This window comes from Salvia miltiorrhiza, chromosome 4, assembly GCF_028751815.1.
Source record: "Salvia miltiorrhiza cultivar Shanhuang (shh) chromosome 4, IMPLAD_Smil_shh, whole genome shotgun sequence".
Classification (NCBI taxonomy): Eukaryota; Viridiplantae; Streptophyta; class Magnoliopsida; order Lamiales; family Lamiaceae; genus Salvia; species Salvia miltiorrhiza.
This window is the reverse complement of record NC_080390.1, coordinates 29,457,797-29,480,898: the sequence shown is the minus strand read 5'-3', so window position 1 is coordinate 29,480,898 and position 23,102 is coordinate 29,457,797. Positions and strand designations below refer to the sequence as shown.

Below are 23,102 nucleotides of genomic sequence, written 5' to 3'. Positions count from 1 at the left end.
CGCCGAGGGCTGCGGCGCCGGGGCTGCTGCTGCTGCGCCCGTCCGGCTGCTGTCGAGGTGTGGGCGGCGGCGGCGCCTAGGGGATCCCAAACCCTAGGTGGCGCGAGTTTCGTCAAACCCTAGGGGGCCCAAACCCTATTTTCCTACACGGGCTTGATAGGAGATGTTCGGACCAGTTTTGTTTTTGTTTTTATTTCTTTTCTGTTCTTTGTAATAGATTAGAAATATGGGGTTCCACGAATGGGTCACGAAGAACTTTATTGTTTTATTTCTGTTCTTTGCATGCCGTGGTGTTAATCCCTATGCTCTTTACCTGCTGTCCTTGTCTTTGATTGTTAATATGTGTTTATTAACTGCGCTTAGACAAGCATGCTAGGTTTATCGTTTTCTTAAGCATGTTTTAGAATTCTGCGAGCATGTTTTACATGTTGCGTTCTAGATGAGCATGTTTAGGATTATGTGTTGAGCATGATCAAACCTTTTGAAAGAAAAAAGACTAAGCTTAATAATTTTATGGATGATTAAAAATTATTTAGATTTCCACAAGCGGTCTCTAGACAAAGTGATTAGCAATATGAGTAACGGTCCACCCCACGTGGCTTACTTCGTATTTGTTTCTCATAAGTTTGTCAGAAGAGGTTTCTATAAAAAATATTTAAACCATTAAAGTAGTGGGAGTTATGCAATAACGGTCCACCCCACGTGGCTTACTTGTGTAATTTTCACAAGTACTTTGGAGAATGGAATTAAATAAGATAACCAAGAAAATTAAATTGAAAGCGGCATGGTCCGAGTGAGTATGTCAATTTCGAGAATTTAATTTTCAAGGTTAAAATGTGGTCATTGCTTAGATATCATATCAAGTACAATGTACAACTCCCCCACGGAGTCCCTTCTTGATGATGATATGGTCTAGTCAAGGTGCCAACTATTAATTTCTTTTGTCAAAAGGTTAAGTTGACATGAAAATTAAATGACTAGGTGAATAGTCTGGTTGAGGAGTTCGTGTGTAACTGTCCACCCCACGTGGCTTGCACATGGAATTCTTTGAGCCGTTGGAGGTTTCATTAATATTGTTTTATCAAAAGGTTACAACATTATTGTTACGAACTATGTGCTTTATGTTCGTTACTTTCAGATATGTCTATGTCTCTTATTGTTTATTTATTCTTGCACAAAGTCTTTTAACCGGTCCACATATATATAAAATGGAAACGCAGTTTTGGATTTTTATCTTTATCACAAATTAAACATAATTTTTGTGTTGCTTACTACTCCACGTTCTTATGGTCCGAACAATGAGTCAACTGATGAGAAAAATGAATTACATAAAAGGTGGCATAAAACAAATAATGTGGCTATATGCTATATTATGAGTATAATATCACAAACCTTGTAGTTCCAACATCAGGGCATGGACGATGCTATTAGCATCATGCTGAATCTCAAGAAAGTGTTCGGAGAGTCAGACTGAGCTGCTCATTTAAATTTGATGAGAGTAATATTGTTATTTTTATGAGTGAGCACAGCTCAGTGCACGAGCATGTCATGCAATTCTTGACGGACTTGACTTGCTCAGTGGGAGTATCGACGGTGAGGCAAAAGTCGATATTATCCTGAACTCTCTTCCCAAGTCTTTTAATTAAGAACTTCCGCCTCAACGCTATTATGAGCAAGAAAGATAATACTCTTTTTGAGTTGTTGAATGCTCTAGTTACGGCTAAGGAAGTTGTGGGAAAGAGATGTGCAAGCACTTGTTATTGCCAAAGGAGAGCCATCTTCTTCGTCGAATGACGGGAAGAAGAAGGGTCCAAGAGGCAAGAAAGACAAGGGAAATAGTGGGAGTAGTGGTGTGATAAGATTGAGTATTGAAGATTTTTTCATTCAATACTCAAGGCAAAGGGTTAAGGTACTTCACTTGCTATAGTAACTGAGACATATCAGCTCATTTTCTACTCAGTTGTGAGTAGTGGATAACGAGAGAAACTGATAATGATTGTTACACCTTGCATGGCCTTTTAAGCTGACAAGGAAGCTGAGAAGTGATGAGATGATTGTCTTCATAGGCAACGTGACTAGAGTCGCAGTTGTTGCAATTGAAGCATTGTCTTTAAGTTCTAAAGACATAGTTTAGTTTTTGAGAGTTCCTTATCATGTTCCAAAATTTTGAATAGATGGATCTTATGTCATTTTTGATAGTGGTGTTTCTATCATAAGAAATGACAAAGTTGTCTATTCTGGTATTTTGAACATCTCTCTTCATACTATAACTTGTCTACAAAATACCTTTATATTGCATTTACACCATCGAACAAAAGAAAGAGAAAAGTTAAGGCTAATCTCTCATGAGGATCTTACACATATATTGATACCCTAGATTAGGTCACATCTATCTTAACTGGATCCAAAGGCTCGTGTCTAAATAGTACATTGGATTTAATCCAGGTTGTACCATTTGGAACCTGCGAATCCTGTATAGAGGAAAAGATGGAGACCGGGTCATTCATGGCAAAGGGGATAAAGGGCCAATAATGTGTTAGGAATGATCTTTTCTGATTCATTGTCAGTGTTTGGGATTCCAACCCAGTTTACTACACCATGTAATCCCTATATAAAATGGTGTGGTGGAGAGAAGAAATAGGTCACTCTTGGAAAAATATGTTCGATGATGAGTTATGTATCTTTGCAATTAGTCCTAAAGAATCAGAAGGTGGTTATTAGCAATGACACACGATTCTTAGAAGTGGACTATGGGAGTAATCACTAATCCAAGTCATATAGTGTACTTCAAGAAATTGAAGACATTAGACAGGCGATTCCATCACCCAAGCCAAATGTGCAAGAGTTTTGTACCACAAGACACTGCACGCACTATTGACACACATGTGCCACCACAGATCCATTGTAGTGGGAGGGTTGTGGGACAACCCGATCGATTTATGTTCTTGGGAGAATCTTTGGATTCAGTCCCTGGTAGTGAATATAAGATAATCGACCCAGATATCTACTTGGAATTAGTGGAAGACGAGAATGTAGATTTCTGGCACGCCTCAATGGAGCAATCCATTAAGAATATGGTTGTACACTAAGAAAATCTTGCTACCAGAATGCCGTAAAGCCATAGGTTGCAAGTGAGTATACAAGAGAATGATAAGTCCGAATGAGCAAGGTCGTAGCTTTTAAAACTAGACTGGTGGCGAAAGGTTATGCCCAGTGTGAAGGTATAGGTTATGATGATATTTTCGCCAGTGCCATGCTCAGAACATTCGGATCATTTTACCCATAGCAGCTCACTTAAACCATCGAGGTTACGTGATGGAGGGAGAGAAACATCTCGTGTCAATCGCTCTCGTGTCATCGGTGATGTGGTTTATCTTGCATTTTATGTAAACAATATCCTCCTAATTGGCGACAATATGGAGCTATTGTTAAGACATAAAGTAATGGTTATCCGAACAGTCTCATATGAAAGACTAAGGAGGTACAGTATACATCTTTGTGATCAAAGTAATAAGGGATCACTAGAAAAGGATGTTGGGCTTATCTCGAGTGTCTTACATTGATACTGAGAATACTCATTGTAGTATGAATACCGCCAAGAAAGGATTGCTAACTTTTAGATATGGCGTTCCTTTATCTAAAGACTATGTCTTAAGATGCCTATTAAGGTTGAGGAAATGAAGGCAGTATTCTACGTTTCCGCAGTAGATAGCTTCATGTATGGATTACTATGTACGAGATCTTATATTTGCTATGCAGTTAGCATGGTTGTAAGATATATGTATAGTCCTAGTTAAGGATACTGAACTGTGGTAAATTATGTTTTCAAGTCCCTGACTAGAGAATAAGGATAGTTTACCAGTTAGACAGTTTAGTTCCTTTTTGGATTATACGATTTCGGATTTCCAGGCTGACCGGAGCAAAGAATAATTACCTCGAGCTATGTGTTTTCCTTGGGAGGTATAACCTTTTGGTTTGACCACTACCTCCAGGATCTAAGGGTGATTCCTAGTTTGCGTGAGAGCATCACCTTCGTGATACCTCAAGTGCAGTTGCAAACTCTAAGGAATCCAAGAACCACAAGGAGTCAAACACATGGAGTAGTACCAAGTTATACGATTATTCGTAAATCGAGTTTTTTGTGCTCAAAGAATAAATTCTCACATATTGGAGAAACCTACTGATCTTTCACAAAAGGCTTATCGTAAATGGTCATTGAAAGATGGGAATGCGATTGATGCCAGTTTGATGCCACCCACTTAGGAAACTTTAAGTATAAGTGGGAGAAGTGTTAGGTGATTGGTAAATAGACGCATTGTATACTAAAAGTTTGCTTTAGTAAAAGTGGGAGATTGTTGGATTTGTATACTGAAAGCAAGAACGTTTTATGCTTGTATACAATGTTTCCTAAGTTCACTATCTAATCTCCTATCTGATTGTGTTCATGATTGCATATGTATGTTCTTTATCTCTATATAAGTAGATTATATGGTGTGTTGTAGATCACAGAAGACCATATAATTGGAATAACCTTAAGAGATATAATATGATCACAGCCGAAATAACTCTAGGACAAGCTATTGGTTTAGGCTGCAGTATAGATGGAAGTAGTTTGTCTTGGCTACTTGTCTATACTGGTACGTCATTACGTATTGATAGGACCACAGTTTGAGATGTATTCTTCTATCTGACTTAAGTGAAGAATCAAGATCTCGGTGACTTATAAATCTTAATACTAATAAGTATTCAGATATATATATTAATTCGTATATCACTTTGACTTACTATGGGTGAAAGTTATATACTAACTCGAGTACTCTGTATCTTGGGTGATAGCGGTTAATATATGATATTTGATTATCTGTATTAGTACCCGTATCCGGTATAGGATAATGACATCCCCTTAAGGAGCTCAATAAGGTTTATTACGCTAAACCCTGCAGGTTGATTAAGTTCAGGCGTAATAATAAAGTTTGAGTGGTACTGCTTAAGGAATTATTAAGAGATTAATTAATTTAAGCTGTCAGAGCTCTAATTAATTAATGGATGTCGGATATTTTAAATACGGAGATTTAATAAGTCTAAATACAAGCCCCGACTCATCACCGGCAATAAAGGGGTAAGTCAATATCGGTTCTCTAGTGGAATGAACTGATATTTATAAATTAATTATGGTCTGGGCTGACCATAGATAAATTAATTTATTTGAGGCCCATCTTTATTCCTTGTATCTGGTCCCTGGGCTGGCCCAATGTCTCCTAGCCCTAGAAGAGACAGAAATCGTCCCCATCACTAATGTAGCGCCCCCTAGGTATTTTAATTCTATTAAATACAGCTGTCAGCTCTCAGGAAAATAGACTGATAAAAATTAGGGTTTTGAGAGCAAAGCGGGGCGCAGGAAATCGTGAGTGGTCATTCTGTCTTGGGAATTTCCATAGCTCGTTGTCCATCCAACGTTGGGAATTGAGCGGGATACAGTCGAGAAGATCAGAGCTGGAGTCAGATTTTCGCAGGAAACTAAGTTCTGGCAGTCTCCGTAAAACGGCCATAACTTCCTCCACAGAACTTCGATTCAGACGAATCAGGCGGCCACGGAAAGCCCTCTCGAAGACGAAGAAATCGTATTTCTGGGCGAAATATGATTGGAGGTCGTTTGAGGGGTCAAACGGAGCGTTGAAGTTGGCTGACCTGTTCAGCGACAGATTGACGAATTCTTCTGAATTCTTCAGGTATTTCTGAACTCCAACGTGCAGCTGTTAAATTCATAGGAGCATGTTAGGATTAATCGTTGTATGATAAATTAATAATAATCCAAGAAACGATCATCGGGCAAAGCGGAACGTTAATTCAGTTTAATATTCCTTCAGCAGCAGTGGGACCTCACTCCTTCAGGTGGTATCTAACGCCCTTGTAAAGCGTTAGAAAACCATCACTATTTGTGTAACCGTTGTCACACAAATAGTAATTTCCTGGTGAAGCCCCAACAAACCAAAACAAACGAGTAATTTAGGTAAACTTTGATAAATAATCCACATACACACAAACGTTATTCGAATTAAAAAAACAAATAATTGGCATTACCCTTTGGCACTTTAAGACCGTGGGGTCTACTTATGGCATCCCTTAATATCCTAGAATCTGCGGCAGAGCCTTCCCAACCGGAAAGAACATAGACAAACTTCAAGTTTCGGTCACATACACCTAACACATTCGTGGATATCTGTCCTTTCCTTGTCCTATAGCGAGCTTGATCGTTAGTGCTCACCATCACATTAACATAGGTGCCGTCTATGGCTCCTAGACAACACTAAGTTGAAGAGACATTTAAAAACGAGTTAATGTTAATAAAATTTATGATCATACTTACTAGAATAACTACAAGGCTGCCCTACATACCTTAAACCACTGCCACAGGCTATCTGTACAGTCATTGGACACAGTTTCCGGTTTAGATAAAAAAATTGTGTATTTTCAATATTGCTCCTAACACGGCATGTACGTAGTGCGATATGGTTTGCCCGGAATGCCAAAAATCAAATCTTACAACTCTATTTTTTCTTGTGATGTGCTAAGACAGACAAGAAAATGGCTACTTGCTCCTCCGCACTCACGTAATCACCCTCAACTAAGCCTCCCAAATCCCGTAAAATGATGCACAGCCGCCCGAAGGTATTACGATCCATTCGCAAGTTCGCGATGCAATCGACATCATTGACACCTATCAGTCTACTTAAATGTTTTATTTGGTCCGACATTCTACTTATCATCCCATATTTTCGTGCCCCAAACCCACGTTTTCTTTTTCTTGAGCTAGACTTGACAAAATATGCAATTACTATAACCAACTGCATTATATGCAGAAGCATTATTTCTTGCAATAGCACGAACAAGATATCGGACATACGGGGACGTACACGGCCTGGCATCTAAAACAGAAACAATAAGAGATAATATAACTTATATTCACTGCATTACTAGGCACCACGACAGATTTATTTAAATTAATTTTAGTTTGAGCAAGTGATGACAGAAACAAAACGAACCATCAGCATATCATCAATCGAAATGTAACCGCAACAAGTGTCGTACACCAAGAGACAATTATAACTTATATTCATTGCATTACCAGGCACCATGTCAGATTTTATGCCAAACAAGCCATTCAACAACCAATCAATAAGTCATCACCACATTAAACTTTACTACCGAGAAAAATCCCAATAAGCAAATATTTTCTCATAAAAAAAAGAATATGCCATGCATATCAGGGAGAGATACTATTCAGCCACAATAGGCACTTCGTTAATTCTTTCAGAAATCATATTATGTTATTGTTTATACATGCAGCGAACGTCACTTTGATAGTTTAAAAACATATACAACAAACAATCGGACGAGCACTAACCTTGGTCTGTTCACAAAGACTTTGACGTGGAGACTGAGGCTGCTTTCAGATGAGCGTAGGGACCAGAAACACGGACAAGAAATCCCAAAGTGTTTTGGCTACCAAAAACACTGTTAAAGAAATCCTAAAGTATAAACTTAACCAAATTCACATAATAAAATGTTGCTTAAATTCCACAAAAAGAGAGCATTTGGAGAAAAAATGTTCCACCAATTGAGGCGAATATGTAAATACAGAGTAGAACTGTAGTTTGCAGACAAATTAGGATTAAAAAAAAAGGCATATTAATTACGGCGAAGCAAAGCGATTTAAATCACAACAAATCGAGTTGTTCCCAAATCACAACAACATAGCCCTAGTTCAGCAAATCGTATTGTCCCCAAATCGTAGCATCAATAGACGGGAAACTAATTCGAAGCATAAATAAACAATTATGCTAGGTATCACAATTTTACCCAACTCAAGATTCAAATTGAAGCATTCAATCAAGTGGTACACAATCGCGTATCGAAGCAAATCGATGGCTGAAAAATATTATTAAACAAAACTCAACCCAACTCACGATTCTTACATCTGCACGGATCGAAATAAAACCCTAGAATCAGCCACCCTTTGATCTGAGATTAAAAAAAAACATATCTGCATAAGAAAGAAAACCAGTAATGAAGAAAAATAGCCTGGGAGAAATCTTACCCCAAAATTGATTTTTCGTCGAACACCGCAGGTAAATGGACGAAAAATGGAGATTTCGAAGCGGGAGAAATTTTGATGAAAGAATGACAAAATAGAGGGCAAATATGGCAAGGGGAAATCACAATAAAGTGATGGCTTCCGTAACCGGAGGGGGGCGAGGGATTCACAGTCGGGATAAATCTGTATTATTTCGGCCGGGCCCTTGCGTTTTCCAGGGCCGTCCATGAAGCGCACAAAAACACCAAACACACACATAAAGCCCGATTAGTAAGCTAATACTGCGTATACTAAGACACCAAACATAGCCTTTCAATCTTATCAATCCTAAATTTTATCTATCACATCCATCAAACTAAACGCCTCCTTAGGATCTTATTTTGTCAAACACTTTGAAAGAACTTATAAGCTCCTAAACAACTTATAATTTGTTTTAAAAAATTTATAAGCTCAACCAAACACTCTCAAAGTTATTCTACCAAACCAAGCTCTGAAGAGCGATAATTTTTATAGCTTCTCCTCACATTCTCGATATGGTATTAAGTTCTTAGGCAAGCCATCATCTATTGATAAGGACTTTGTGCAACCAGCATTTCTTTACCGAAACCTGATGTAGTACTTGGTCTGACTTTGGTCTAGACGAAGTCTCTTAGAGCATCTCCACTCGCCGGTGCGAGTGGAGGATCGATCCGAGGCTTAGGGAGGGAGGCTGCATTGGAGACCCGCCCTGATGCGAGGCGGTGTCTTAGCCAAGCCACGGGTCGAAGGCGAGAAATGTGTGGCGCGTCCGTAGGACGCGCCCAATTAAAAAAAAATCGAAATTCTATTTTTTAAATTTGAAAATTTTGAATTTTTTTTAATTGTGTTTTTAATTTTATTTTAATTATTGTAATGTTTAATTTTATTTTTAATGAAATTGAGAATTTAAAAATAAAAGTGTAGAAATATGAATTTTGTGAAAATTGAGATTTAAGACACCCTCTGAGCACCAATGCATTGGAGAGGGGTGTGTCTTAGGTGGGGACCACCATCTAAGACACCCCCTAAGACACCATGCATTGGAGATGCTCTTAGCATGACCAAAAAACCTTTCACCCTCAAATCTGGAAATAATTGAGGCCCGCCCTAAACAAATCTGCTTCCGATCTCCCTTTTGATATGAGAAGTCTAGCTGAGCAATAGTGCTTTGGCCGGCTCTCGAATATTAATTAGATTATATTGAAATTTTTACGCAAGGTTCTCGAATATATATATAAATGTCGCAGCACATTTCACCATCTATTTCCAATTAAATCACTTCCAACGTAAATTATTTATCATGATTCATGAGTCTCAATCTAAACGCCCTATACATCATAATTTTATTCATTTCAACACATTTTACTACCAATACTTAAACCTTCAGCCAAAATTATATTTCGAGTTCGGAGGTGACCATGTTAATGTTCTTGATCAAGGAAGAGAAGTTCAAATTAAACATGATTTTCTCATCATTATTTATTCGTTTTTATGTCGTGATCATCTTATACTATTATTTTATTTTATTCTTATGTAGGAGGGTGGATTCAAATCAAAATAAGCATATGCATCCGATCTTTTCAAACTAAATATCAAAATTCCACGGCATGCTAGTTTATATAAAAGATGCCATTATTTTAATTTGATTAAATTAAAAATTAATTTATATAAAAATTATTCAATATACTATAATTATAAAAATAATATAAAATAATTATAAATTACGTTCTAAAATAATTGCCGTCCAATGAATTACACTCTAGTATAATTCATATTTAAATGCATGGCCCAACAAACAAAATCACCTAAACCCAACAAATAAAACTGAAAACGGGACAGCCGCCGCCGCCGCCGCCTCCCCTTCTTCATCACTTGTTTACTGGCCATGGCATCGGTACCGGCCTATGACATATCTGCGTCTGGACGGACATCAGGAAAGCTCAACCTCACAGCCCTGCAATCCAATATGAAAGCTGATCCCGAAGGATATAGTTCGGAGGTGTCGCTTGTTTACAATCAGTTTAAATCCTCTATCGATATCTTTGAGGAGAAAGCCCGGTTGAATTTCACTTCGCTCAGTGGAATCTCCGCCGATTCCTCCGTCGGCGAGGACTTGGGTGATCAGGCAATGTTTTTGGCACATGTTACGCCTTTTTATCCGACAGAATTGGCCCAATTTCCGATCGAATTGATCGAGTTTTTAAGAACTTCGGCCTGGAATCTGCCGTCGGGTGTGAGGGTACAAGTGACGCGAGCGCTGATTCTTTTGGTAAATCGACAGGTATTTCTTTTATTATTGTTATCTTCTTCTTCTTTTTTTCCGGTTAGATGGATATTTGTCGGGATTGATGTGAAAACAGCATGAAGATTGCTTTGTTGCATTTTTAGCGGAAGAGGAGAGTATACCCGTGTGGACGTCCCCGTGATGTCATGATGCAAAATAGGACAGTTACAAGTGTACTATTACTCAAATAGGACACTAATAAGTGTTAGTACACATCCTAACAGGGACACTTACGAGTGTCCTATTAGAGTGTATGTCTGCATTTTTTAAGTTGAAGGAATCGTATTCTTTTTGTGTCGTGTACCCCTTATGCTTGGGTTTGTTATGGTTCTATTGTTATTATTGATATGATTATTTTTAGTGAAATTTTAAATGTCTTATTATGCCACACTTGGTGTTTGTTGTTTGTTGTGTTATTTCTCGATATGCGTAACTAAGCAATTCTCTAGTTCTTTCTAAGTTGAGTTCTTTATCTTTCTGTTTGTACTGATTTCCAGATGATAGATATTTCTAAGACACTCTTAGTATTCATGGAGGTCCAGACACTAGGGGATAAAGTATTACGACAATTGGCATTTTACCATGTTATTAAAAGCATTAGACGGATGAATCAGAAACATAAGAACGATCCGAAGAATAGGACACTCCAGAACATTTTGTTCGGAATGCTTCAGGTATAACATTTACATTAACATGCATGTTTGGCTCTCTCAAGGCTTGTCGTTCCATAAGTATAATGTAAATGATTTTGTGTAAAATCAGCAAGAGGAAGAAGCAAAAGCTAAGCGAGCGCTGATTACCCTATGTGATCTCTATCGGAGGAAAGTCTGGTGTGATGATAGGACATCAAATGCTATATGTATGGCATGTTTTCATCCGTCCTCAAGGTTGTACTTATCTACTTATTTATTTTGTGCTGCATGATAAGCTTTATTATCTATTTGATCTAATTGTGTCTATATATTAATTTAAATTCACAGGATCAAGATTGCTGCCTTGTCATTTCTTCTTGATTTTGAGAAAATTAAAGATGATCATGATAGTTCTGATAGCGAAGATGACCAACATCAAATAGTACTGAACAAAGAAGCTATGTACAAGGTATGTTTTGTTGATTTTGTTTTTTAGCTCCATATATAGCTTTCTCCAATATGTATATAGGGTGAGCTTCTATTGAGAAAGCCCCCTTAAGTGTTAGATTTAAGAATAAATCTACACCTTTGATTACTTCTAATCTGATGGTTGAGATCATTCCTTATATATTAATCATTTATTAATTATACGAAAATGACTTTTAGAACGGAAAGGGCAAATCGTGGATTTTCCCCCATTTGCTTAAGTGTTTCGATTTGATGAACTTATAGTTTTTAGATATTTTAATGAACTTATAGTTATTTGTGTCAAATTTAGTGTGCATGGTAGAATATCTAGACGACTTTATTTTGAACTTATAGTTCTTTTGATGAAACTCATGAAAATTTGTTTTGAACTTATGATGAACATAAGAATATATCTCGCAGTCATTATAATTCTGTTGAACATGATAAATACTTTTAATGAACTTTATTCAGAAACGTAAAGAACGAAATACAGAAGAAATAATTTCTTATGAATTCCTAACGTATCTTTCATAAACGTATTTACCATAAACGTATCTTCCAAAATTATGCAGATTTGATTAAGATATGAAATGGTCTGCTGTCCGTTAGATTGTATCAAATAAATGGCTAGGATTACTTTTCAATTCTACAAACATTTGTCTTTTTCAATTGAACCTCTCTCTATATACATATATATATATATGTGTGTGTGTGTGTGTGTATTTATATGGCAGGTGCTTGAGCTATGTGCTCTTATACTAATTTCTTTGTAAACTTTCTATGATTAATTGTTTGAGACATCATTGATCTGTACTATTTCCGCGTGTGTATATGCATATCGAATGTCTATGATTTACCTTGAGCAATGTAGGCAAGCCATAAGGGCACAACATCAAGCAAAAAGAAGAAGAACGCAAAACTGCAGCGTATTGCCCGAAGTATGAGGCGTTTATCATCTGGAAAAAGTAATTCAAACATCTGCTCACCACTAAACAATTTGAAAGATGCACAGGTTTGCTTAATGATTTGTTCTGTTTCTTCTCTTATATATTATGCTTTGAAGTGGTAGGGAGACTCTCACCAAGTTTTTGCCACACAGGGGTTTTCCGAGAAGCTGTTTTTTTGCCTGCAATCTGGCAAAGAAAAGTTAAGTTTCAAGGTAGTTTCTCATTTTGTTACTTTCATATCTGATGATGGTTGGAACATATGTGCTGTACTAATATGTTCAATTATTTTTGTTTGTTTTCCTGTAGGAGAAGCAGTTTTCTTGCCTGCAATCTGACAAAGAAAGGTTAAGTTTCGAGGTAGTTTCTCATTTTGTTACTTTCACATCTGATGATGGTTGAAAAATATGTGCTTTACTAATATGTTCAATTATTTTTGTTTGTTTTCCTGTAGAAGAAGCTGTTTTCTTGGCTGCAATCTGCTGGCAAAGAAAGGTTAAGTTTTGAGGTAGTTTCTCATTTTGTTACTTTCACATCTGATGATGGTTGGAAAATATGTGCTTTACTAATTAATGTGTTCAATTATTTTTGTTTGTTTTCCTGTAGGTTAAAACGATGATGCTTAAAGTAATTGCACGAACCATAGGCCTTCACCACCTGATTTTTTTGGAATTCTACCCGTATCTTCAAAAATATGTCCAGGTATTATGCTGATGCGCTACCAACATGAGGCTATTCATTCCGATATTTATTGAAGTCTGCTTGTATTCATTGTAGCCAAGTCAACAACATGTTACAACTATACTTTCAGCAGCTGTTCAAGCCTGCCACGAAATGGTAACCTCCATGTATTCTTGTTACTTGACATCTCATTAGCTTGTTTTTATTTTCTGGATAGATACTCTTATTGAGGCATTTTTGATTCTCTTTACTAGGTACCACCAGATGCAGTTAAATCGTTGTTTAAGCAAATAGTAAACCAATTTATACATGATGGAGCAGGACATGAGGTACCATGGTGCTTCAATGAGAGGAACCTCTTGTTCCATGTGCCTTGATCATCTTAACATTTCATCTTTTCTTTTCTCAGGCCATAACTGTTGGGCTGAATGTAGTTCGTGAAATATGTCTTCGCATGCCTTTGGTAAGTTGAGAATAGTTTTGAAGTATGTTCTTGGCCTTCTTACTATGCATGTGCCTTGTATTTTCAGTTGATGACTGAAGAACTGCTCCGAGACCTTGTCTTATATAGAAAGTCACATGAGAAAGGAATTTCTGCTTCTGCTCGATCACTTCTTATACTATTTAGAGAGGTATATACACCCCCCATGTTTGTGTTTACTCAAGTAAGCACCTTTATCAGAAAGTCACTTATATTCTTTGGAATCTGAAATATGTTTTTGTAGGTATGCCCATCATTGTTAATGAGGAAGGATAGAGGGAGGCCTGCTGAACTGAAAGCCAAACCTAAAGCCTTTGGTGAGGTGCGTGTTCATAGCAATATTCTAGGCGTTGAGCTATTGGAAGAAGAAGAAGATCAAGGGAGTAGTGATGAGGACATTGATGGGGAGACTCAGGATCATTCCATGGCTGATGATAGTCAAGAAGATGATTCAGTTGATCTTGTTGAAGAGGATGGAAGAGGCGAAAGTGATAGCAATTCTGACCATGAATTGGATGATGGCAGTGATGCAAATGGCGAAGATGATATTTATTACAATGTTGATGGTGCTAGTGAAATTGGTAATGAAGACGAGAGTGACGAGAACGATGATGATGATGATTATGGGGAAATCGGTTTAGTGGAAACCGATGATGGTATTGGGAAGGATGCTGCTGATGTTTATAGCAATAAATCAAAAGAAAAGAAAAGGAAGTTCTCTGAATTTGAGGGACAGTTGAATGCTGCCGATAAAAGTCTTGGTGCTTTGAAGAAATTATCAGTAACGGCCGAGAACATCTCTTCATCCACACATGATGGAATTCTTTCCGACGAGGACTTCCGAAGAATTAAAGAGCTCAAGGTTTGTGCTTTCTTAATGCTGAAATCAAGGATGCATTAGCAATTGGCCATCTCTTTTTCTAGGCTAATGAAAGTAACATATCATTGGCTTTCATTATTAGGCTAAGAAGGATGCGAGGACTGCTTTGACACAGCACGGTTTCAAGCTTCCGAGCTCAGACCAACTTAGACTCAAGAGGGTAGATGCTGCTACATGCGAGGTGAGTTCGATGAAAAACGACATAGTTTGGTTAAGATATATTTCAACTTAATTCGTATGTTTTGTGGTATGCAGCTGTTAAAGAATTCTTAATTGGCCTTGTCTTACATCAGGCACACATAAAGAGGAAGTTAACGGAGGAAGCAAAATTGGCATTGATAAGAGAAGGAAGGGAGGAAAGAGGGAAATATCAGTCCCGCGCCGCTATAAAAAAGAAAAAGGTATGTTTCTAACTTGGTAAGAAATTCAGTGTGCTCATTTTGAATCTTGTAGAGCAGAATTTGCTTCATGTGCATGGTAATGTCGCAATATGGCATTGCATTCGTGATTATATACAGTGTTGCTTACGTATCATTGTTGGACAGACTGGTGGTTTAAGCAATCGGCAAAAGGAGCACAAAAAGCTTATGCCGGATGCCGCAAGAAAGGCTAAGATAGCAAGAACTCGACAAGCGAAGAAGATCAAACAAAAACTTTCTGGCAAACAATTCCGTGGAAGGAAAGCATGGAAATGATATATGCAGTGCTAGCAAGTAGCAACCCTCATTGCTGATTTAATTATTTTCTTTTTCGTAATCTTTTTCTACTACTAGAAGTCACAAGATTTTAGGAGATGATTAGTATGATGGAACGAAGATGAGAATGGAATGGTGATTCCTACCTTTCCATTTCTTTGCTTGGTATATTTTTTTTGTAGGAATCACTATTCCATTTGGAATCATTATTCTTACATCCATGAGAATTATCATTCCTTCCACCTACCATGGTATTAGTCATTTCATTCCATTTTTAATTCTTCTAAATTTAAGTTTTGACATGTATGTTTGTATAGAACATGCATATTATTATTATGGATGAGAATTTAAACTACCCACTTGATAATATGTCTATCAAAACTACCCACTCTTATAATAACTATACTTAATCTACCCAAAGTACAATTGATGTTGATAGGTTTGCATTGTCTTTTGTAAAAGTTCTTACATTTTTCGTACACAAGTACAATTGTGTAAGATATGTAGTTGAAAATTGTACAAAATCTAAGAAATATGCATTTATTGTAAACTCACGTCACTTTGTAACCCTTATATACCCTAAGTTAGAAAATTTTAGGGCACGTTTGTGTTATAAAAAAATTAATATGAAATCTAAAAAATTCAAACTTATGTATATCATGAAAGAAAAAAAATTCTGAAGCTAATGGATTAACTAGCCGCCGATAAACCTTAGCCACAGGCATTAGCCGCCGGTTTTTCCCCAACAGCTAAGGTTTATCGGCGTCTAGTTAATCCATTAAATACATGATTAATTACTTAATATATTAAATATTTTATAAATTCTAAATAAAAAATCCGCTCCGATACCATTTTTTACGAGAGCGTGAGATTTATACTTATAAGAAAATATGTTCACCAAGTTAATTTATTAAAATTTTACACAAATTTTGTACACATAAATTTGAAAGAGGGCTTTTGTGCAATTTATTTTGAAAGAGGGCGTAATCTTGAATATTTTAGTATTTAACGGAGTCAAATTTGAACGACAACTAAAGTTCATGTATTTTATTGAGTTTTTTCTAAGTTCGTGTGAAAAATGGATTTTCGTCAAAGTTAGTGCATTTACGTGTAATTATCCCATAATTTTATTATATAAAAATAATACCCCCTTCGTCTCATTATTGTTGACCTATTTATTTTGGGCACGAATATTTAAAAGAATAAGATTATAGTCTAAAAATATGTAAAAATGTGTGGGGTCATATTGCTTGTAATGTAAAATCATTATCAAAAATAAAAATAAATCAATATTAATGAAACACCCCAATAGAATAAAAAGACCAATAATAATAGGACGAAAAGAGTATAAAATAATTTAAATTATGACATAAATAATTCTCATAGGATTTCGACGACTTACCAGACTACTAATTAGCGTAAGAAGATTGAACTTGAAAGTATGCTACACCATCTATTTATAATTTCAAAACAATATATAATTGACGACACATCTAAATTGATTGTATCAATGATATATTTGAAAATTTCCTTGAATTTCATGCAAGTAAATAGATTGGTTGGATTGACTTTAGAATTTATTTAATTTGTTGGTTGAATTTCAAATTGCTTTGATTTATTTTATATACCTTTCTCGGCGAACTGGAAATAGTTGGATGGTGGGCGTATAATGTACAATGCAAATTATTAAATTAAGCCATGCATAAATTTACGTTATAAATTAACCATGTAATAATCTAATTAAAGTAAATCAGCTATGTATGTAAGGGTGTAAAATCGGGTTGCGGGTATCGGGTATATCCTCACCCGTCCCGATACTCGCGCGGGTATCGTTTCATTAAGCCGAATAATTAACTAAAATTAATCCGCCATCTTAGGGTGTTCTAACCCACTTGATAATTAAACAAATCTCGCCCTATTTAATCGATTAGGGAAAATTAGCTAAATCGAACATTTGCTTAGTAACTCGCAAAAGTTAATCAGGCTTAATGAATAGGGATAGAAATAATATTATGAGTTCAAATAATTAAAAGGCTTAACATAAGGCAGCCTAATAATTAATCAAGAATGGCTCGAATTGAAGTACTGCAGTCGTCTAAATAAAATAATGGAGAAGTCCTAATAATATTATAATTAATGTGGGCTGGAAAGAAATAAATTTTAGCCCAATAGTCAATTAAATCGGCCCAAATGAAGAAATATACAGGCCCAATGATATACACTTGGGATTAGAATAAATGTCCATAAATACCTCAGCCCACACCTTGAAATAAATAAGGCCCGACCGAACTAATGGGAATGGCCCAATTACAATTAAAATGGGGAGCCCAATCTTGAAGTCAAACCCGGTCTTCCCTCTCTCTCCCTCAATAATAGTATAAGGTAAATTGCGGACTTTGTTTGTGGATTCAAGAAGTGGGCTAATTCCTCTAAAAAAGAAAAAGAAAAAAGAAGTAGGCTAATTTTATTGAGATTATTAATTTTATAAATTATATAAAACTCAAAGCTCAATTTGTTTTTCCTTTAATTAAATCTAATAAGGTAAATTGCGGACTTTGTCTGTGGATTTAAGAAGTTGACTTTGTCATCCATATTATTAATTATATACATAAAACTCAAAGTTCAACGTTTTTTCTTTAATTATTTGAAGTAATAGGTAAAATGAACAAATTAAGCAATGATTTTGATGTAATTTATAAAATTAATAATGAAATACTAATTTATGAGGTATTAAAAGCAAAATGAATATATAAAACAAAAAAGATAATGCTAACATGGGCTAAACGTGAACATCATATAAGATATGTAGCATTATATTTCTCGGGACATAACATACTCATCTTCAAACATACAAACTTCGAAACATAATACAAATTACATGATGAATTCATCAAAATACTAAATTTTGTCTAAAGAATATTTTACCCTGCCTTAATCAATGCACATTTGTGAATTGTGACCTTAAAGCAAACACAATTTCATTATCTTTTTCCCATCCAATTACATATCTAAATTATATTCAAGATTCATTACTCCGATATCGCTAGTTATGAGCTTTCAAGCATCTTGTTGTACATAAATCTTGCTGCTCCATATAGCTGCAGAAAACCATCTCCTGACTCTCCATTCTATCTGCACCAGAGAGCAATAACCTATCATGGAAAATATCAATAGCTCCAAAAGCATTAGTACCCGAAGGGCACTCCAACGCTGCCTCCAGAACTCGATGGTGCACACCATGGGAGTCGACTGAGTGTCCGCCTTTGTGATCATGTCCACCTAGACACACTTTCACGCAGTTGTATCTGTGTATCACTTCCATCACTTCGTCATAATTCCACAACAGTGATTCAATAAACGATGCACCGGGGTCTAAAGGTAGGTGACAGCAAACTACCACTATCTGGTTTAACTCCGTAGCATCCTGAAGAACATTGTCTAACCATCTCATCTGTTCTTCCCCGACTGCTCCATTGAACATCAGGAACCTTCTTTCAAGACCAACAAGTCCATTTGGACTGTTCTTGTCTGAATTCGGATTCCTCTCTTTAAGAAAGTTCATGGCTTTTATGGTGTTTGGGTGATCCTGAGGCCATCCTATAGAGCTGATATCATAACCATCGAGGACTACAAATCGGACTTCTGGTATTGGGGAAAAATCATAATAGGCACGGTTGTTATGGCTAGCAATGTTCAACAGGGGAAGTAGCTTTTCGCGGGGGAGATTGTAAAGACAGTGATTGCCAATCATGTGATAAACCGGGCCATCAAAAGCACCAAATTCATCGAGAACTCTTTGAATGGCAGCTAGAGAATGATCTTTCGGGCAGAAGCCATCAATGGTGTCCCCAAAGTTTATGACGAACTTCACCCTTTTCTCGTTCCATTGCTGCACTGCTCTTTGCAACACGAGCAGGCTGTGCCTATAGTAGCGAGGCACACCACTAAACGAGTGGCCATCTGGGATGTCCGCATACTGCACGTCTGCTATCACCCCAAAAGAAACAAGAGGCTGCTTCTTCTCTTCACTGACTGTTCCATTTTCATAACCCATTGAGGAGCTAACTCCCATCCTAGTAAACTCTGAAAAAAGAAAAATCACAATTATTGTTCAACTCTTCTTTCAGATCACATTCACAACAACAAAAATAAGCTGAATGTCTATATAAGGGAGTGTTTACTTTTCATGAATGACAAGATGCAAGATTGAGTATTTTTATCCTCATTGGATATCTCTAATCCTACACCTTTTCAATGAGATATGAATCAAGCAAAAATAGCTCAAATGATAGAAATTTTCAAGGGACTAGATATCCCAAGGTTCCAATCCATTTTACTAAACAATGGATTAAGCTATGCTTATTTTACCTATCTGGGTTAATCCTCAAAAGTAAATGCCCATAAAGTGTGCCAAGTTCAAATCTTGAATATTATACTCTCCAAGAATCTCCAGACCTATGAAATTTCGAACAGTAAATCCGAAAACCAAGAGCAACAAGCGTCTAATCGACAACAAAAAGCATACGAATCAATTATCATATATTCATACAGATTCTTGAAAACTCCCTTATTCAAGAAACACACACTTTACCAGTTGATAAACAAGTATACATAGCGATAACCCTAAGCAAGCAGAGGAGAAATTTTAGTACCAGTGAGGAATTCTAATACTCCAATTTTGTTTCTGGCAAAGAATCGGGAGAGGCGAAGACGCCGGGAGAAAGAGACGAGACGACTATGCAGTTAGAGTCTGAGAACTGAAACATGTAGTTTGATGATTTGATCGTCCAAGTTAGACCAAGTAACCGTGGAAATCAACCGAAGAATGATAAAAGAAAGTATTCCAAGTGTCCATAATAAATAGTCAATTTTTATAATTTTGAGATATTCATCAAAATTAATTGGTCTTTATTTTTTTTACTTATAATACAATTATTATTATTATTATTATTAACAACATTATTTTTTAAGTTAACTTCAATATACTCAACTACTTTTATTAAAATTCGTGTCGTTCATTTCTAAAAGAAAAAATTGTGAACGGATGCAACATAAGATAATAACAAATACTATTCTTTATTCCAAGGAAAAACAAAGGATAGTGAATCAAGAAATTTCTTAATTTTTCGATGATTGTAAGTTAATTTGAATTAAGAGAAAGCAGTGGCGGACCTAGAAATAATGGTAGGAGGGTCAACTAAATATACTCTAAGAATGTAACAAAATATCAACGAATTGAAGATGTATATATAAGATGTATATCTTATAAAAATCAATTAAATTTGTATATGAAATAATAAAACAAACATTCAATAATAATCGTGAAATTATTATTGTGTTATAGTGACAACGATATTGTGGTTGTGGATGGTGAGAGCATAAATTTTGGTAATATACTAAAATCAATTATTATTGTGTTATTCAATTTATAATTAATTTTTTATCAGTTTATTACTACTTCCGTCCATCAAAGTATAGTATTTTTGGTGGACACGAGTTTTAAGGAAAGTGTTACACTCTTTGTGGACGCTCAATCAAATAATTAGCTACACTCTTGATGGACGGAGGTAGTATCATAAATGGAAGGGTTAATTGCTGTTAAATTCAAAAGCTTTTTGAAATTTCGCGATATTCTCACCAACTTCAAAATCGGCGTATGAATACACGAATTGAGAATCCGTTCTTAATGTTCTCAAAATTAAAAAATCCGGCGAGATGACATGACAAACACCTGTGACATGTCAATTAAATGCCAAATAGATATGACATGCCATTTTTTATTTTTTTAATTAATCTTATTTTAATAAAATATTCTAGTAATAAATTAATTTATAAAAAAATAGAAAATACCTACCCCTAACCCCAAACACCCCCTTCCCCAACCCCCCGACCACCACCTCCCAAATCCAAACCCTCGGCGCCACCCCGACCAACACCGCGAGAAGAAGAAGGCCGCCCAAATCAGTACACAAAGCCAAACACCCTTCGACTCCTCCATCTACCCCATCCCCAAACATCCAGAGCTGCCGCCGCTGAAAATCGAAAGAAGTAGTCTGCAAGAGAGAGAGATTTGAAGGAAGGAAGGCAGCTATTTGCAGAGGGATTTAGGGTGACGATTTGAAGGAGGGAGGCCGTGATTTGGTGAGGCAATTTGCAGAACGGCGGTGAAAGGCGAGAGAGAGATGGACTGGCGGCAGTTGTAGGTTAGTGTGTGTGTTGTTGTTGACAGTTGAGAACAGGTGGAGATGGGCGGTGGTGGTGGTCTGGTGGAAGTCCAAAACTCTGGCAAAGATGAGTAAGGGAGACGGTGGGAGTCCAGAGCTCGGCGGCGGCGGTGGTCTGGTCGCTGGAAGTCCAGATCTCGGCGATGGTGGTGGCAGGAAGTCCAGAACTCGGCGGCGGTGGTGGTGTGCGAGAGAGAGAGAGTGGTGAAGTATGATTGAATGGGTATAGATTTAATCGGTGCATTATCATTGGATTTTGAATTATACCTAGTGTTGCTTGGGAAACGAGAGAGAAAAGTAAGGTTGAAAGCACAAAAATCCGATTGTTGTTGTATTGCAAGTGAAGATAGCGTAAGTTTACAAGGTACGTGCTCATGGATATTTATAGATTACACGTTAAGGGTAAAATGGTAACTTCATTGCTGGAGCATGCGTCTTGCGTGGTCGGGGCATAATAGTAAATTTGCCTTCAGGCGGGAGATTTTCCCGCTCTTTTGGTGATTCCTCTGGCGAAGACCATTTCTCTAGCGAGAATGGCTTCTCTGATGCAGACCGTTCCTCTGCCAAGGCCCATCCCTCTGACTTTTCTGTGGAAACCCGTTTCTCTGATGAAGTCCGCTTCTCTGGCTTATACCACTTCTCTGCTCTGCACATATTACTCCTCATCAGAGAGATTTCTGCATTTTTTTTAATGTTGTTGGAAATCAAAACTACGTCGTTTTGGTTTTAAAAAAACGACATCGTTTCCTTACGCCGCCGACTATGCCACGCTGTAACTACGGTAGTCCATGTCAGCTTCAAATTGTGGAATTTTTTTAATTTTGGGAACATTAAGAACGTATTCTCAATTCGTGTATTCATACGCCAATTTTGAAGTTGGTGAGAATATCGCGAAATCTCAAAAAACTTTTGAATTTAACGGCAATTAACCCTAAATGGAATTCCCATCTATATCATTGAGCATCATGACAATGCATAATGTTAATTATGCTCTTTTTTATGTGTAATATTTAGGGGCGTGTATTTGATTTTTGGTTTGATTTTAGAATCAAATTAAATTTATAGTATTTGTTTTTTTTTAATTAAATCGAATTGAATTAACCAAACCAAAAATCTAAATTTTTAGAACTAAACCGAACGAAACTGAAAAACAGAAATAGTCCGAAAAAAAAAACCAAAGGAACTAAAAAACCAAAAAGAAGAAGAAAGAATTAAGAAAAAAAGTAAAATTAATATCAAAATTCTATATATATATATATTTTAATATTAAAATATATATCAGTATGTATATATACTTATATATATCAAGTATATGTATATATAATAATATAAATATTATTCAGTTTTCGATTTTGTGCAGTCACAAAACTGAACGTAATCAAAAAATCGAATTCTTTTGAAAAATAAAACTGAAAAATCAAACCATATTTTAAAATTTTGATTTTGATTAGTTCGATTATTCAGTTTCTATTATTTTGCTCACCATTTAGGTTTTAGTTAAAGGACTGATTATATTACCAATATGATTTATAGTTGCTTTATTTATCAATAACTATTACCTATGGTTGATTATTTCATTATTTGGGTATTTATAATAACTTATTAAATTTTATTTAAATAATTATTAATATTTTGAACCTGTTATTCATTTCAAGATTTCAACTCCACCAGCATTTACTAGTTCCCGTCAAAAAAGACCA

General features: G+C 36.2%; 2 protein-coding genes across 4 annotated transcripts; one reads left to right on the top strand and one right to left on the bottom strand.

Annotated features, from left to right (window-relative positions):
- The first annotated feature begins 9,850 nt into the window (after positions 1-9,850).
- Positions 9,851-15,327, top strand: LOC131019673 (uncharacterized). 2 transcript variants are annotated; one of them, XM_057948264.1, is made up of 17 exons: positions 9,851-10,394; positions 10,895-11,071; positions 11,160-11,284; positions 11,378-11,498; positions 12,369-12,509; positions 12,597-12,656; positions 12,751-12,801; positions 12,896-12,949; positions 13,048-13,143; positions 13,219-13,278; positions 13,377-13,451; positions 13,532-13,585; positions 13,653-13,754; positions 13,848-14,465; positions 14,566-14,664; positions 14,777-14,884; positions 15,029-15,327. In XM_057948264.1, the coding sequence occupies exons 1-17, from the start codon at positions 9,999-10,001 to the stop codon at positions 15,176-15,178; spliced, it is 2,487 nt and encodes an 828-aa protein (XP_057804247.1). In that variant the 5' UTR covers positions 9,851-9,998; the 3' UTR covers positions 15,179-15,327. The 2 variants fall into 2 exon arrangements, 1 of the variants encoding a protein (XP_057804247.1); XR_009100370.1 differs by having other exon boundaries at positions 9,909-10,394; positions 14,739-14,884; positions 15,029-15,070.
- Positions 15,328-17,970: 2,643 nt separating this feature from the next.
- LOC131019672 (manganese-dependent ADP-ribose/CDP-alcohol diphosphatase-like) lies at positions 17,971-20,020 on the bottom strand. 2 transcript variants are annotated; one of them, XM_057948261.1, is made up of 2 exons: positions 19,831-20,020; positions 17,971-19,261 (listed from the first exon to the last, which is right to left on the bottom strand). In XM_057948261.1, exon 2 carries the CDS (start codon positions 19,248-19,250, stop codon positions 18,222-18,224), a length of 1,029 nt encoding a protein of 342 aa, XP_057804244.1. In that variant the 5' UTR covers positions 19,251-19,261; positions 19,831-20,020; the 3' UTR covers positions 17,971-18,221. The 2 variants fall into 2 exon arrangements, with proteins under 2 accessions (XP_057804244.1, XP_057804246.1); XM_057948263.1 differs by lacking the exon at positions 19,831-20,020 and adding an exon at positions 19,547-19,753.
- Between the last annotated feature and the right edge of the window lie 3,082 nt (positions 20,021-23,102).

What these genes read in the sequence shown, in the direction of transcription:
- LOC131019673 (XM_057948264.1), top strand. Translation starts at nt 9,999, where the DNA reads ATGGCATCGGTACCGGCCTATGACATATCTGCGTCTGGACGGACATCA. An exon ending in AAGAAAGGTTAAGTTTCGAG is followed by an intron (nt 12,802 to 12,895) that starts GTAGTTTCTCAT and finishes GTTTTCCTGTAG; the next exon opens with AAGAAGCTGTTTTCTTGGCT. An exon ending in ATCTTCAAAAATATGTCCAG is followed by an intron (nt 13,144 to 13,218) that starts GTATTATGCTGA and finishes TATTCATTGTAG; the next exon opens with CCAAGTCAACAACATGTTAC.
- LOC131019672 (XM_057948261.1), bottom strand. Translation starts at nt 19,250, where the DNA reads ATGGGAGTTAGCTCCTCAATGGGTTATGAAAATGGAACAGTCAGTGAA.